Source organism: Triticum dicoccoides, chromosome 5A, assembly GCF_002162155.2.
Source record: "Triticum dicoccoides isolate Atlit2015 ecotype Zavitan chromosome 5A, WEW_v2.0, whole genome shotgun sequence".
NCBI lineage: Eukaryota > Viridiplantae > Streptophyta > Magnoliopsida > Poales > Poaceae > Triticum > Triticum dicoccoides.
In genome coordinates this window covers 313,850,080-313,863,304 of record NC_041388.1, presented here as the reverse complement: position 1 = coordinate 313,863,304, position 13,225 = coordinate 313,850,080, and the positions used below count along the sequence as shown (strand labels likewise).

Here is a 13,225-nt window from a genome sequence, read left to right as displayed (position 1 = left end):
CATAGTTCCATCGTGGGCGGCAAGGGCGAAGGTTAAGGAGAAGTGAAGCAGTAATGAGTGCATCTGGCCAGAAATGAGGCGGTGTTGGAAATATGCCCTAGAGGCAATAATAAAAGTATTATTATATTTCATTGTTCATGATAATTGTCTTTTATTCATGCTATAACTGTATTATCCGGAAATCGTAATACACGTGTGAATACTTAGACCACACTATGTCCCTGGTAAGCCTCTAGTTGACCAACTCGTTGTGATCAACAGATAGTCATGGTTTCCTGACTATGGACATTGGATGTCGTTGATAACGGGATCACATCATTAGGAGAATGATGTGATGGACAAGACCCAATCCTAAGCATAGCATAAAAGATCGTGTAGTTCGTTTTGCTAGAGCTTTGCAAGTGTCAAGTATCTCTTCCTTCGACCATGAGATCGTGTAACTCCCGGATACCGTAAGAGTGCCTTGGGTGTATCAAACGTCACAACGTAACTGGGTGACTATAAAGGTGCATTACAGGTATCTTCGAAAGTAGCTGTTGGGTTGACACGGATCGAGACTGGGATTTGTCACTCCGTATGACGGAGAGGTATCTCTGGGCCCACTCGGTAATGCATCATCATATTGAGCTCAATGTGACCAAGGTGTTGGACACGGGATCATGCATTACGGTACGAGTAAAGTGACTTGCCGGTAACGAGACTGAACAAGGTATTGGGATACCGACGATCGAGTCTCGGGCAAGTAACGTACCGATTGACAAAGGGAATTGCATACAGGGTTTGATCGAATCCTCGACATAGTGGTTCATCCGATGACAACATCGAGGAGCATGTGGGAGCCATCATGGGTATCTAGATCCCGCTGATGGTTATTGACTAAGAGAGTCTCGGTCATGTCTGCATGTCTCCCGAACCCGTAGGGTCTACACACTTAAGGTTCAGTTACGCTAGGGTTATAGGGATATGTATATGCAGTAACCCGAATGTTGTTCGGAGTCCCGGATGAGATCCCGGACGTCACGAGGAGTTCCGGAATGGTCCGGAGGTAAAGATTTATATATGGGAAGTCCTGTTTCGGGCATCGGGACAAGTTTCGGGGTTATCGGTATTGTACCGGGACCACCGGAAGGGTCCCGGGGGTCCACCGGGTGGGTCCACCTGTCCCGGGGGGCCACATGGGCTGTGTGGGGGTGCGCCTTGGCCTAATGGGCCAAGGGCACCAGCCCCACATAGGCCCATGCGCCTAGGGTTCAAGGGGGCAAGAGTCCTAGGAGGGTAAGGCACCTCCTAGGTGCCTTGGGGGGAGGGAAAACCCCCCTTGGCCGCCGCACCCCCTAGGAGATTGGATCTCCTAGGGCCGGCCACCCCCCCTTGGCACCCCTATATATAGTGGGGGAGAGGAGGGACTTCATACCTGAACGCCTTGGCCTTTGGTTGCCTCCTTCTCCCTCCCCAACACCTCCTCCACCTCCATAGTGCTTAGCGAAGCTTTGCCGGAGTACTGCAGCTCCATCAACACCACGCCGTCGTGCTGCTGCTGGTGCCATCTCCCTCAACCTCTCCTCCCTTCCTTGCTGGATCAAGAAGGAGGAGACGTGGCTGTTCGGTACGTGTGTTGAACGCGGAGGTGCCGTCCGTTTGGCGCTGGTCATCGGTGATTTGGATCACGTCGAGTACGACTACATCATCACCTTGCAAGCTTCCGCACGCGATCTACAAGTGGTATGTAGATGCAAACTCTCTCCCTAGACTCGTTGCTTAGATGAACTCATAGATGGATCTTGGTGAAACCGTAGGAAAAATTTTAATTTTCTGCAACGTTCCCCAACAGGCGGCACATTAGCATGGAACAGGAGCGTCCGAACGCAGTCGTTCAGAGTGCGAAGGACGCGTTCGGCTCGACCGTTCTGCTGTGAAGTATGCGGGCATGTGAGACGAAAAACTGTGCCGTGGTGTGACAGAAAAATGCGGAAAGCAAGATTGTTGAACTCTTTTCCATTGTCAGTCTGAAGAGCAAGAATGAGACGCCCAAATTGCGTGCTGACATAGGAGTAAAAGGCCAACAAAGTGGAGAGTGCATCCGACTTGCGCCGTAAAGGAAATGTCCACACATAGTGAGAATAATCATCAAGAATAACCAGATAGTATAAATAGCCCGAATTACTAGGAACCGGAGAGGTCCACACATCGTTATGAATCAACTGAAAAGGAAAGAAGCTATGGTGGTGGAGTTATTGAACGGAAGGCGGACATGTTTGCCGACACGACAGGCATGACAGGTGTGGTTATCTATCTTATTACAACTGAAACTGAAACTCCTAAGAATATGACGAAGTGTGACGGGGTTGGGATGACCCAAACGAGCGTGCCAGAGATCAACGCCGGCGGAGAGAGCAACCGGTGCGGTGGTGGAGGTGGACAACGGATGCACCGGATAGAGCTCGTCGAGGCTGTCACATCGGTGAAGTACCATCCTGGTTCGAGCGTCCTTGACACAAAAACCAAGCTCGTCAAATTCAACAGTAACAGGATTTTCACGAGTTAAACAACGAACGGAAACAAGATTCTTAATAAGATGAGGGGACACAAGAATGTTAGACAAAGTAATAGGCATAGAAATAGAAGGAAAAGAAGTGTGCCCGACATGTGTGATAGGTAGTGTGGAACCGTCGCCGACAATGATACGGCGGTCGGTGGTGATAGGGATGAAGGAGGCAAGATTACCAGGATGAGCAAACATGTGAGCCGTAGCCCCGGTGTCCATGTACCAATCACCGCCTCCAGTGTAGTTGTTCGGCGTGGGCGCAACGTGCATCGCGGCGAGGAGTGCCAGATCCCAAGGTGCCGGCGGCAGGACCGGCGAGGGCGGCGGCGGGATCGCAGGGAGACCATAGGCGCCGCTCATCTGCGGCGGTGGGTATCCTCCGTACGGCTGCGGAGACGCGTAGTAGGCCTGGTGCGTCGGTGCAGGAGCCCGTGGAACCGGCATGGTGTACGCATGGACAACACTGGTCCAGGGGTTGTAGCCGGAGGCCCATGGGGGCGGCACCTGGAGCTGCTGCGGCGCCGGAAACTGCTGCTGCTGCTGGCCAACGTGCTACGGCTGCTGCTGCTGCTGACCGCCGTGTCGGCCACCGTGCCGGCCCCCGCGGCGCTTTTCAGCGAGAGGAGCGGGGGGCGTGGGTGGGCCATACGGCAGGGGCAGGAGCCCTGGCTGCTGGGGCGCCGGAAAAGGCGCCTGATGACGCTGCTGGGGCGCGGGGCAGCGGGAGGCGGCGGAGGCCCACCGCGGGAGGTGCCGGCAATGAGGGCGGTGTGGATGGCGCGCGTCTTCACCTGCTTCATCCGCTTCTCCTTCAAGCGGAGATACGCAACGAACTTGGCGAAGGACGGGTTGGGGATGAGGCTGAGGTTCCCCGCGGCGTTGCCGAAATCCTCATTGAGCCCGACGGTGAGCGTGCTGAGCAGGAGGTCATCATTGACCTTGGCGCCAATATCACGAAGCTCATCGGCGAGAGTCTTAAGGCGGCAACAATAGTCGTCGATGGAGGTGTTGTCCTGATGACACCCAAAAAACTCTTGCTGCAGAAAAACGCGACGCTGGAGCTTGTTGTCGGTGGAGAACCCGTTCAGCTTGGTCCACACGACGCAGGCATCATCACCGTCCGTCATGACCGTCTGGAAGAGGTCGGGCGTGATGGTGAGAAAAAACCAGCGGATGATCGTGGTGTCGATGGTGGACCAGTCGTGAAACTCGGGGACGAGACTGGAGTCGACGGTGCGGTCCACGTGATCCATGAAATGATACTCCCGAAACACGAGGGAGAAATACGTCTTCCATGTGTGGTAGAAGTTCGTCTGGGAGAGACGAATCGGCACCCGCTCGAAGATGTTGAGTCTGCGGATGTCGTTGACGTCGGGAAGGTTGGCGTCGGCGAACGGGTTGGAGTTGGTGGACCCGGAGGAAGTGACTGACGACATGACGAGGCGACTTGGTGGCTCAGGTCAGCGGCAACAGCGTTTTGCGAGGCGAGCGGGTACTAACGAGGCGAGCAGACGAGGCGTGCGGCGTGCGTCCGATCAAACGGGACGGGCAGCTGGCAGACAAGGTTGGCGCGTAGCGGCGAGCAGCGTGCAGGCAAGCGCGCGTAGCGGCTAGCGGCAGGCGGCGTGACTCGCGCGGGCGTGCGCTGGTCGCGCGATGGGAAGCAGCGGCGGGGCGGGTTAAGGATCGGGATGGGAAGCAGCGGCGGCACGGAGGAGTGCGGCGGCGGCGGCATCGGAAGCTAGTTTAAAAGTCTAAACCTAAAAACTGATATCATGTAGATGTATGAATTGCACGATATATTGATTCGGTGCAATGTGCACGGTATATATAAATACAAGGTGAGGCTTTTACCTCAATCTATACAACAAGCTAGAGAGATGGACATAATATACAAAAGACAATATACATGTACGAATACCATACTCAACAGTAACAGTAACGATCATTGAATTCCACACGGGAGGTGCAAGCAGCAGTCCGTACGGAGTAATTAGCAAGCATGGTACGACCAGTAGTTCCAGTTGAACGTAAATCTCCGTCGCTGCTGCCAGCGCCGGTTCAATGGCTCCGGCCTCGTTTGAATCGAATATTTAGGCCAATTCCACCGTGCGACCCTATTCTGTCCGATCCTGTTTATTTGAAATAAAATAAACAAAGGAGGTAATTTAGCGTGTGACGGCACGGACCCATCTTGTATGTTTTATGTCCGGGCCGACCCATTTCGAACGTAAACTTGCGTCGGGTTTGGGTCGCGACGGACAACAAACAGACGCGCGCTCGTCCACGTCGGAGCCGCGTGGCAGGCGGCCATCTATCTCCCACCCGCCCACATCAATGCGCACGAGCGAGCAGCCCCACCTATCATCCGTACGTCAAACGGTCGCCGTCCTTCTTTAAGTGGGAAGCGTGGACGAGTCGTCGTCCACACTGCCCCACGCCACCCCGCGGCCTCCTCGAAACCCAACAGCGGCTGCTCCCAAACCCTAGCCAAGACCTTGCCGGCCGGTTGCCCGCAGCCATGTGCCTCTGGAACTACGGCCGCAAAGGCAAGCACGACCGCGAGGCTGGTTCCTCGTCGGGGCGCCGCCGCGGCTCAGTGAAGAAAGAGGAGCCCGCCTCGCCATCGCCACCACGCCGGGCCCCCGCGCCGCCCGCTTTCTCCATCGCGCCCACGTTCGCCGACGAGCGCGACTGACATTACATCCGCGCGTCGGTGTGCCGCCGTTATTGGGAGACGAGGACGCCGCTCCCCTGGAGCGACGTCCATCTCCCCAATAACTGGCATCTCTCCGTCGACCGGGTCCCGATCCCACCGGTCCCGACGAGGGGCCATGCGCGCGACGAGGAGATCGAGCGCCGCCGCCGCCTCCTCCCCGACGACCTCTTCTACGACCCCAGGTACGCCCCCGACTCCGGGCTCTGGGACACCTGGTTTCGTGACGAGCACGACACCAGGCGCGCGTCCTTCTTCGCCGGCACCTCGACGGGGCCGCGGCGGCCACGACAGGAGCGCGCAGCGCCTGCTCCCCAGGAGCGCGGGCGTAGGCGGGTGCGCGGCGTCACGCCCACGCCGTCGCCATCGCCGTCTCCGTCGCCCCCTCCACCTCCTCGCATGACATCGGAGGAGGAGGCAGGTCTCCTGCAGCGTGTCATGGACGACTTCATGTACACACACGACGAGCGGCAATGGGACGGCCTGGAGGAGACCATGGCCCTCTCTGCCACCGGGGACGTCGCCTTCCCGGAGCTGCAGATGGTGGCCGTGGAGGAGGAGAGGAGGGAGGACCCGCCGGTCGCGTTCCAGCAGCTGTTGGGCCAGGGGTGGGGCTGGTCCTGCACTGCTCCGGAGATGGCCGCCGGCGTGGGCGTGAATTGATGCCCCACTCCGCCGCGGTCACCGGGGCGGGAGGCGTCGCCACGGGAGGAGGTGGTGCAGGCACCTTCGGCCGTCCAGCCCGCCCCCGTCCACCATGCACCTCCGGCCCACCTCTGGACGCCGCCGGCCTATGTCGACCTCGTTAGCGACGACGACGACACCGGCGGCCAGTGAAGATGACGACGGCCACGGCACCGACGGGCGCGGCAGGAGCGCGCGGGAGGCGTTTTTATATTTTGTTTTATATGTTAATTATGAAACTGGGCCTTTTAAGTGGCCGTGGAAACTGGACCGTTTTGTGGCCGATCCCTATATATGTTTTATGTTTTTTAAAATGCGTTTATTTATTTTTTTAGTTATTTTTATTCATGTCCATCCTGAACACGATTTGGGGTGCGGCCGCGCGGTGCGCGCACGCACGACCCATCTGACAAAGCCAGACACGGGCGAACCCATCGGCGCCCCAAAGAAACAAAATCCGGCCAATCCAAACGTCCGTTTGGGATCGTGCGGTGGAGTTGGCCTTATCTCCACTTGCTGGTCACTGGCCTGCGCCTCTTGGTGTGCGCTCGACAAGCCTTATCCACTTGCTGCACAATGTTCCAGAAACTTCGAACCAAGCAACACATCCTACTCGGACAGTTATCCAACATGAAGTTCTGTCGAAGGATTCTCGGAGATGCTATGCAATACAGGCCAGGTGCAGAAGTAGAAATGCTCTCCACTACGATGAGTGATGCTTTACGTTTCACCTGACCTCTATATAAGGCCAACGTGCTACGCGAGGAAACACACAGCCTTCCTTCGACAACACGAACAGCTACTACCTGAAACAACATTGATTCCCCGTACACGATGTGCAGAGGGAAGTTCGCCGCCAACGACCGCGGCATGGGGCGTCCCGGCCAAGCCCTGTCGGCGGGGAAGGCGGAAATGCGCGGCAGCTGGTCGACGGATGAGGATTCTGACGACTGGGAGGCCGCCCTCCGGGAGTTCATGGCCGCCGCCGACGGCGACGGCCGCAATGAGCCGCTCCCCACAGGTACCATGGCATCCTGCGAGCTATACAGCTCGCCGGCCATGGCGAGGCCGAGGCGGCGCAGGGCGAGCCCTAGCCACCCGTACCGCGGCATCCGGCAGCGGGCGTGGGGGAGGTGGTCGGCGGAAATCCGCGACACTTTCAAGGGCGCTCGCGTCTGGATCGGCACCTTCGACACGGCCGCGGAGGCCGCCCGCGCCTACGACGCCGAGGCGCGGCGCATCCACGGTAGAAAGGCCAGGACAAACTTCCCTGCAGCGCCGGCGGCGCCGTGCAGCCATCGTCCTGGACCGTCTTCTTGCACCACCGATGACGGCGCGGACAACGTGGCCCGTGCAACGGAGAGCGCCTCGTCTTCGTCCAAGGATGTCCACGGGACTGCGCCTTCCGACGCGCACATACTGCTGGAGTGCTGCTCGGACGACGTCATGGAGAGCCTCCTCGCCGGCTCCGACGTGGCCGGCAACATGGACCTCTGGAGCTTGCGGTTCCCGAGATAACAATAACACATGCATCCGGTAGCAATTTTGTTAAAAACACTTTGTACGAAACATACACGTACGTGTACAAGTAAGTGCGTCTCGTTTCTTTTCTGTCTTACAACAGGAGAATGAGCAATTTTAACGAGCTTTGCTACACTACCTAAAATCTTCAAAGGACGTGTTTGGTTGATTGCGCCGATTTTCGCTGGTTTTATTAAAAAAAGAGTCAAGCTGAGTGGAGATTGGTTGAAGAAATAGAGTAAAATACCACGTTTGCATGTTGTTTGGGTGTCTGCATACGGAGTCTCTTCATCTTGAAAATAATTTTCATCCGGTATTTGATAGCCTGGCTCGCATCATGATTAGGACTTAACTACTACACTTAAACCAGAGCACCTCGGCCAGCGGCGTACGGTGACGACGCCGGCGTGAAGCATCACGGTAGTTCCCCGGAGGCCACTGGCTCAAGTCGCCGCCGCCACTGCATGTCGCTCAGCTCCAGGTCCAGGCCGCCCACCTGGTCCTGCTGCTGCGTCGGCGGGGACTGCAGGACAGCCTCTGGGCTGACGACAGCAGGCGTGTGCCCGTCGAGAAGTCGCTCAGCTCTGTGTCCAGGCCGCCCAGCAGGTCCTGTTGCTGTTGCGTCGGCGGGGACTGCAGCACCAGCCTTCGGGCAGACGACAGCAGGTGTGTGGCCGTCGAGAAGTCGCTCAGCTCTGTGTCCAGGCTGCCCAGCGGGTCCTATTGCTGCTGCGTCGGCGGGGACTGCAGCACCAGCCTCCGGGCAGACGACAGCAGGTGCGTGGCCGTCGAGAAGTCGTTCAGCTCCGTGTCCAGGCTGCCCAGCAGGTCATGTTGCTGCTGCGCCGGCAGGGACTGCAGCACCAGCCTCCGAGCAGACGACAGTTGGTGTGTGGCCACGAACAGGTCGTGGAGCCGTTGCTGCGAGGAGGTGGAGCCACCACCGCCGCCGCCGTCGTGGAGCGGGAGCAGGAGCAGCGCCTGCTCGGCGCCGCACACGGTCTCCTGCGACACCGGGTCGCGGTAGCTGCACTGGACAGACAACGAGTGCGGGTGGCTGTGTTGCGCGCCCAACGGCACCCGCAGCTCCACCAGCAGCCCGCTCCTCCTTCGCGTACATCTCGCTGAGCCGCACGCTCAGGAGGACCCGTCGTTGCCGCCGACGCCGCCCACGAGGGCTACGGCCTGCTGCCCGGGCCCACAAGAGTACACCGTCATGATCTCCCCCATCGAGAAGGTGAGCTCCAAGTGCACCTCCTGCATCACCATGCTCACGAGGTCACTCAGGCATTTCGTGAAGGCGTGCTCCGCGGCGCGCTGGACTCTAGGTGCTCCTCCTTGGGCGTGAGCAGGGACCGCGCTGGCGCGTCGTCGGTCGGTCCGGTGATGGGGATCTCGACGTGGGTGAACCGCGTGGCCGCCGTAGGAGCTGCCTGTGGGCAGCGTCGAACAGGACGAGCGGGGTGGCAGTGGTCTGGCAGGCCATCTTCCCGAGCCAGATCTTGATGTAGCAGGAAGAGGTCGAGGGGTGGACGCCGGCCCCGGCATCGGCGAGCGGAGGAGGTGAGGCGAGGGTGTGCCTTTGGCTGGGCTGGGAGACCCGGGAGATAAGGTGCTCGGAGGATAGAGAGAATGGCGGAAGATTAAGGAGGTGATTATGTGCAAACACGTATAGCCAGAGCCACCCACGATGCTCTTCTCGGACATGGCTCGCTGGAAACTGTCGGTTCAGCACTTTTCAGCAAGTCAGACCAGAGGTGCTTTAAGACCCGTGACATGCAGGCCCAACAGTATTTGCATGTAATCAAACAGCTCAACATAAAAAATATGTTGCATACAGCAGGTCTGGTTGCGATTTTGTAGGCAGCTAAACACACCCTAAGTAACTTGCAAACAAGCTGAGGTGGACATATTTGGTTGGGAGGGGGGAAAGGGAAAAATATTTAGTGCTACCAAGACTCGGGTGCTACTATAATATGGTCTTCTGAATTGTCGTATTCTTAGATTGGACGACTCCCAACAACTCTGCAACATTTGTCAAAAAAAGTCTCCTAGAAGCTAAAAAATTGCACATAGGTTCAGCAGATCGAACAGCTTCTAGATGTTGTCCGATCTGAGAATCCGACGGCCAAGGAGCCCGTATCATGGTAGCACTTGAGCCACGGTAGCACCAGATACTCTCCCAGGGAAAAAGGCCCAGGCCATCCCATGAAATTTAGAGGGGGTGATTTAGTTGAGGGGAGGAAAGAAAATAACTTTTCGTAATAACTTACATAGGTGTAGTATTTTCGAATTTTAACATGGCCCCTCTTACCTCCTCTTTTACATAAGAGGCACTTGCTGCTTACGTACATTGTATTTTCCTAAAAATTTATTTAAATCCAAGAGATTCGGGAGATGGGTGTACTGTAGAGCTCATCAACTTGTGCCACTTGGTCGTCACTTTTGTGCCCTTGAACAATTTACAACGTCTGATCGGCCTTCTCGTTTATTATTTACATGCATCAGGTAATCAAAACACTTCCACTGCATATGTTGTTGCATTGGTCAATTTGTTTGCGGGTAGAATCTGTGTCCTACTACTGCAGGGTAGATGAAGGCCTCAAAACTATTGTCAATAGTTCGTTCTCGATAATCCTACATTTATAAAAAGCTATGAATCCCTTTACATATACTTCCCAAAAACTTCTCTGCATCCTCCCCCCTCCCCGGAATTTCAGGTGGATGAGGCCCCTTTCTTCCCTTCTCCAATCATAATTATCCATGTTGCTTATTACATAAACCACGTAACTTCCTCTACGTAGATGTAGCATTGCTCATTCGTCCATGCTTCTAGACTATGAATCACCCAAACAAGTGCAAGTGAAGGAGCTCACGCAAGGAGAAGTGTTGAGTATATATGTTGTGCATATCTATATATTGGGCCCACCTCCTAGTTCTTTGTATAGTTGAGGTCGTGACCCACCTCTGATACATCATATATACGTACCTTTGCACATGAGCAATACATGGTGCAATTCCCACAACATACATGGTATCCGTTTTTTAGGTTTTTTCCTCGCTTCCGCTTCGCCGCCGCCGCCGCCCGCGCCTCCCTTCGCGCGCGCCGCCGCCGCTCGCGCCCCTCCCCTCGCGCCAGCCGCCGCCGCCCAACCCGCAACACAGCCGCCCGAGCCAGTGCTCCATCGGCCGACCCAAGCCGCCGCCACCTCACCCGTCGATGTCGCTTGCGTTGCTACGCCGCCGCCACACCGCCGACCCGCCGCTGCCACCCGCCGAGCCGAGCCGCTCCACCGCCCGAGTCCCGCCGCCGCCGCCCTTCAAACCCCTAACTCACCACACCGCGTGCCACCCCGAGTCGCCCTCGTCGTCATGCCGCCCGTCACCTCCTCCGCGTCCACCAACTCCAACCCGTTCGCCGACGCCAACCCTCCCAACGTGAACGACATCCGCTACCTCAACATCTTCGAGCGGGTGCCGGTTCGTCTCTCCCAGGCGGACTCCTCCTACTACACGTGGAAGACGTATTTTCCCTCGTGTTTCGAGAGTATCATCTCATCGATCACGTGGACGACACCTTCGACTCTAGCCTCGTCCCCGAGTTCCATGACTGGTCCACCATCGACACCACCATCATCCATTGCTTCTTCCTCACCATCTCGCCGGACCTTTTCCAGACGGTCGTGTAGGACGGTGATGATGCCTGCGCCATGTGGACCAAGCTGAACGGGCTCTTCACCGACAACCGGCTCTAGCGTCGTGTTTTTTGCAGCAAGAGTTTTTTGGGTGTCACCAGGACAACACCTCCATCGACGACTATTGTCGCCGCCTAAAGACTCTCGCCGACGAGCTCCGCGATATTGGCGCGAAGATCGATGACGACCTTCTCCTCGGCACGCTCACCGCCGGGCTCAACGAGGACTTCGGCAACACCGCGGCGAACCTCAACCTCATCCCAAACCCGTCCTTCGCCAAGTTCGTTGCGTACCTCCGCTTGGAGGAGCGGCGGATGAAGTAGGTGAAGGCGCGGGCCATCCACACCGCTCTCGCCGCCGGAACCCGCGGCGGGTCATCGGCGCCCCCGCCATAGCGCCACTCGGCGCCCTTCCAGGCGCCGTCGCCGTACCCGGTGATACGTCTCCAACGTATCTATAATTTTTGATTGTTCTATGCTATGCTATTATCTATTTTGGATGTTTAATGGGCTTTAATATGCACTTTTATATTATTTTTGGGACTAACCTATTAACCGGAGGCCCAGTGCCAGTTTCTATTTTTTTTGCCTATTTTAGTGTTTCGCAGAAAAGGAATATCAAATGGAATCCAAACGGAACGAAACCTTCGCGAGGATCTTTCTTGGAACAAACGCAAACCAGGAGACTTGGAGTTGAAGTCTGGAACTCCGTGAAGCTTCCACGAGGCAGGAGGGCGCGCCCTGTTGGGGAACGTAGTAATTTCAAAAAAATTCCTACGCACACACAAGATCATGGTGATGCATAGCAACGAGAGGGGAAAGTGTGTCCACGTACCCTCATAGACCGAAAGCGGAATCGTTAGCACAACACGGTTGATGTAGTCGTACGTCTTCACGATCCGACTGATCAAGTACCGAACGCACGGCACCTCCGAGTTCTGCACACGTTCAACTCGATGACTGATACGTCTCCAACGTATCTATAATTTTTGATTGCTCCATGCTATATTACCTATTGTTTTGGACATTATTGGGCTTTATTATCCACTTTTCTATTATTTTTGGGACTAACCTATTAACCGGAGGCCCAGCCCAGAATTGCTGTTTTTTGCCTGTTTTAGGGTTTCGAAGAAAAGGAATATCAACGGAGTCCAAACAGAATGAAACCTTCGGGAACGTGATTTTCTCAATGAACAAGACCTAGGAGACTTGGACCCTACGTCAAGACACAAAAGAGGAGGCCACGAGATAGGGGGCGCGCCTACCCCCGGCACGCCCTCCACCCTCATGGGCCCATTGTTGCTCCACCGACGTACTCCTTCCTCCTATATATACCTACGTACCCCCAAACGATCAGATACAGAGCCAAAACCCTAATTCCACTGCCGCAACTTTCTGTATCCACGAGATCCCATCTTGGGGCCTGTTCCGGAGCTCCGCCGGAGGGGGCATCGATCACGGAGGGCTTCTACATCAACACCATAGCCCCTCTGATGAAGTGTGAGTAGTTCACCTCATACCTACGAGTCCATAGTTAGTAGCTAGATGGCTTCTTCTCTCTTTTTGGATCTCAATACAATGTTCTCCCCCTCTCTTGTGGAGATCTATTCGATGTAATCTTCTTTTTGCGGTGTGTTTGTTGAGACCGATGAATTGTGGGTTTATGATCAAGTCTATCTATGAACAATATTTGAATCTTCTCTGAATTCTTTTATGTATGATTGGTTATCTTTGCAAGTCTCTTCGAATTATCAGTTTGGTTTGGCCTACTAGATTGATCTTTTTGCAATGGAAGAAGTGCTTAGCTTTGGGTTCAATCTTGCGGTGTCCTTTCCCAGTGACAGTAGGGGCAGGAAGGCACGTATTGTATTGTTGCCATCGAGGATAACAAGATGGGGTTTTCATCATATTGCATGAGTTTATCCCTCTACATCATGTCATCTTGCTTAAGGCGTTACTCTCTTTTCATGAACTTAATACTCTAGATGCATGCTGGATAGCGATCGATGAGTGGAGTAATAGTAGTAGATGCAGGCAGGAGTCGGTCTACTTGTCTCGGACCTGA

General features: G+C 55.6%; 1 protein-coding gene across 1 annotated transcript; it reads left to right on the top strand.

The window, feature by feature from the left end:
• The first annotated feature begins 6,627 nt into the window (after positions 1-6,627).
• Positions 6,628-7,635, top strand: LOC119301204 (ethylene-responsive transcription factor 1-like). Its single transcript, XM_037578130.1, has one exon. The coding sequence runs from the start codon at positions 6,780-6,782 to the stop codon at positions 7,461-7,463; it is 684 nt and encodes a 227-aa protein (XP_037434027.1). The 5' UTR covers positions 6,628-6,779; the 3' UTR covers positions 7,464-7,635.
• The last annotated feature ends 5,590 nt before the right edge of the window (positions 7,636-13,225 follow it).

Bases quoted from the DNA above. Each gene is read 5' to 3' on its own strand.
- LOC119301204 (XM_037578130.1), top strand. From the start codon at position 6,780: ATGTGCAGAGGGAAGTTCGCCGCCAACGACCGCGGCATGGGGCGTCCC.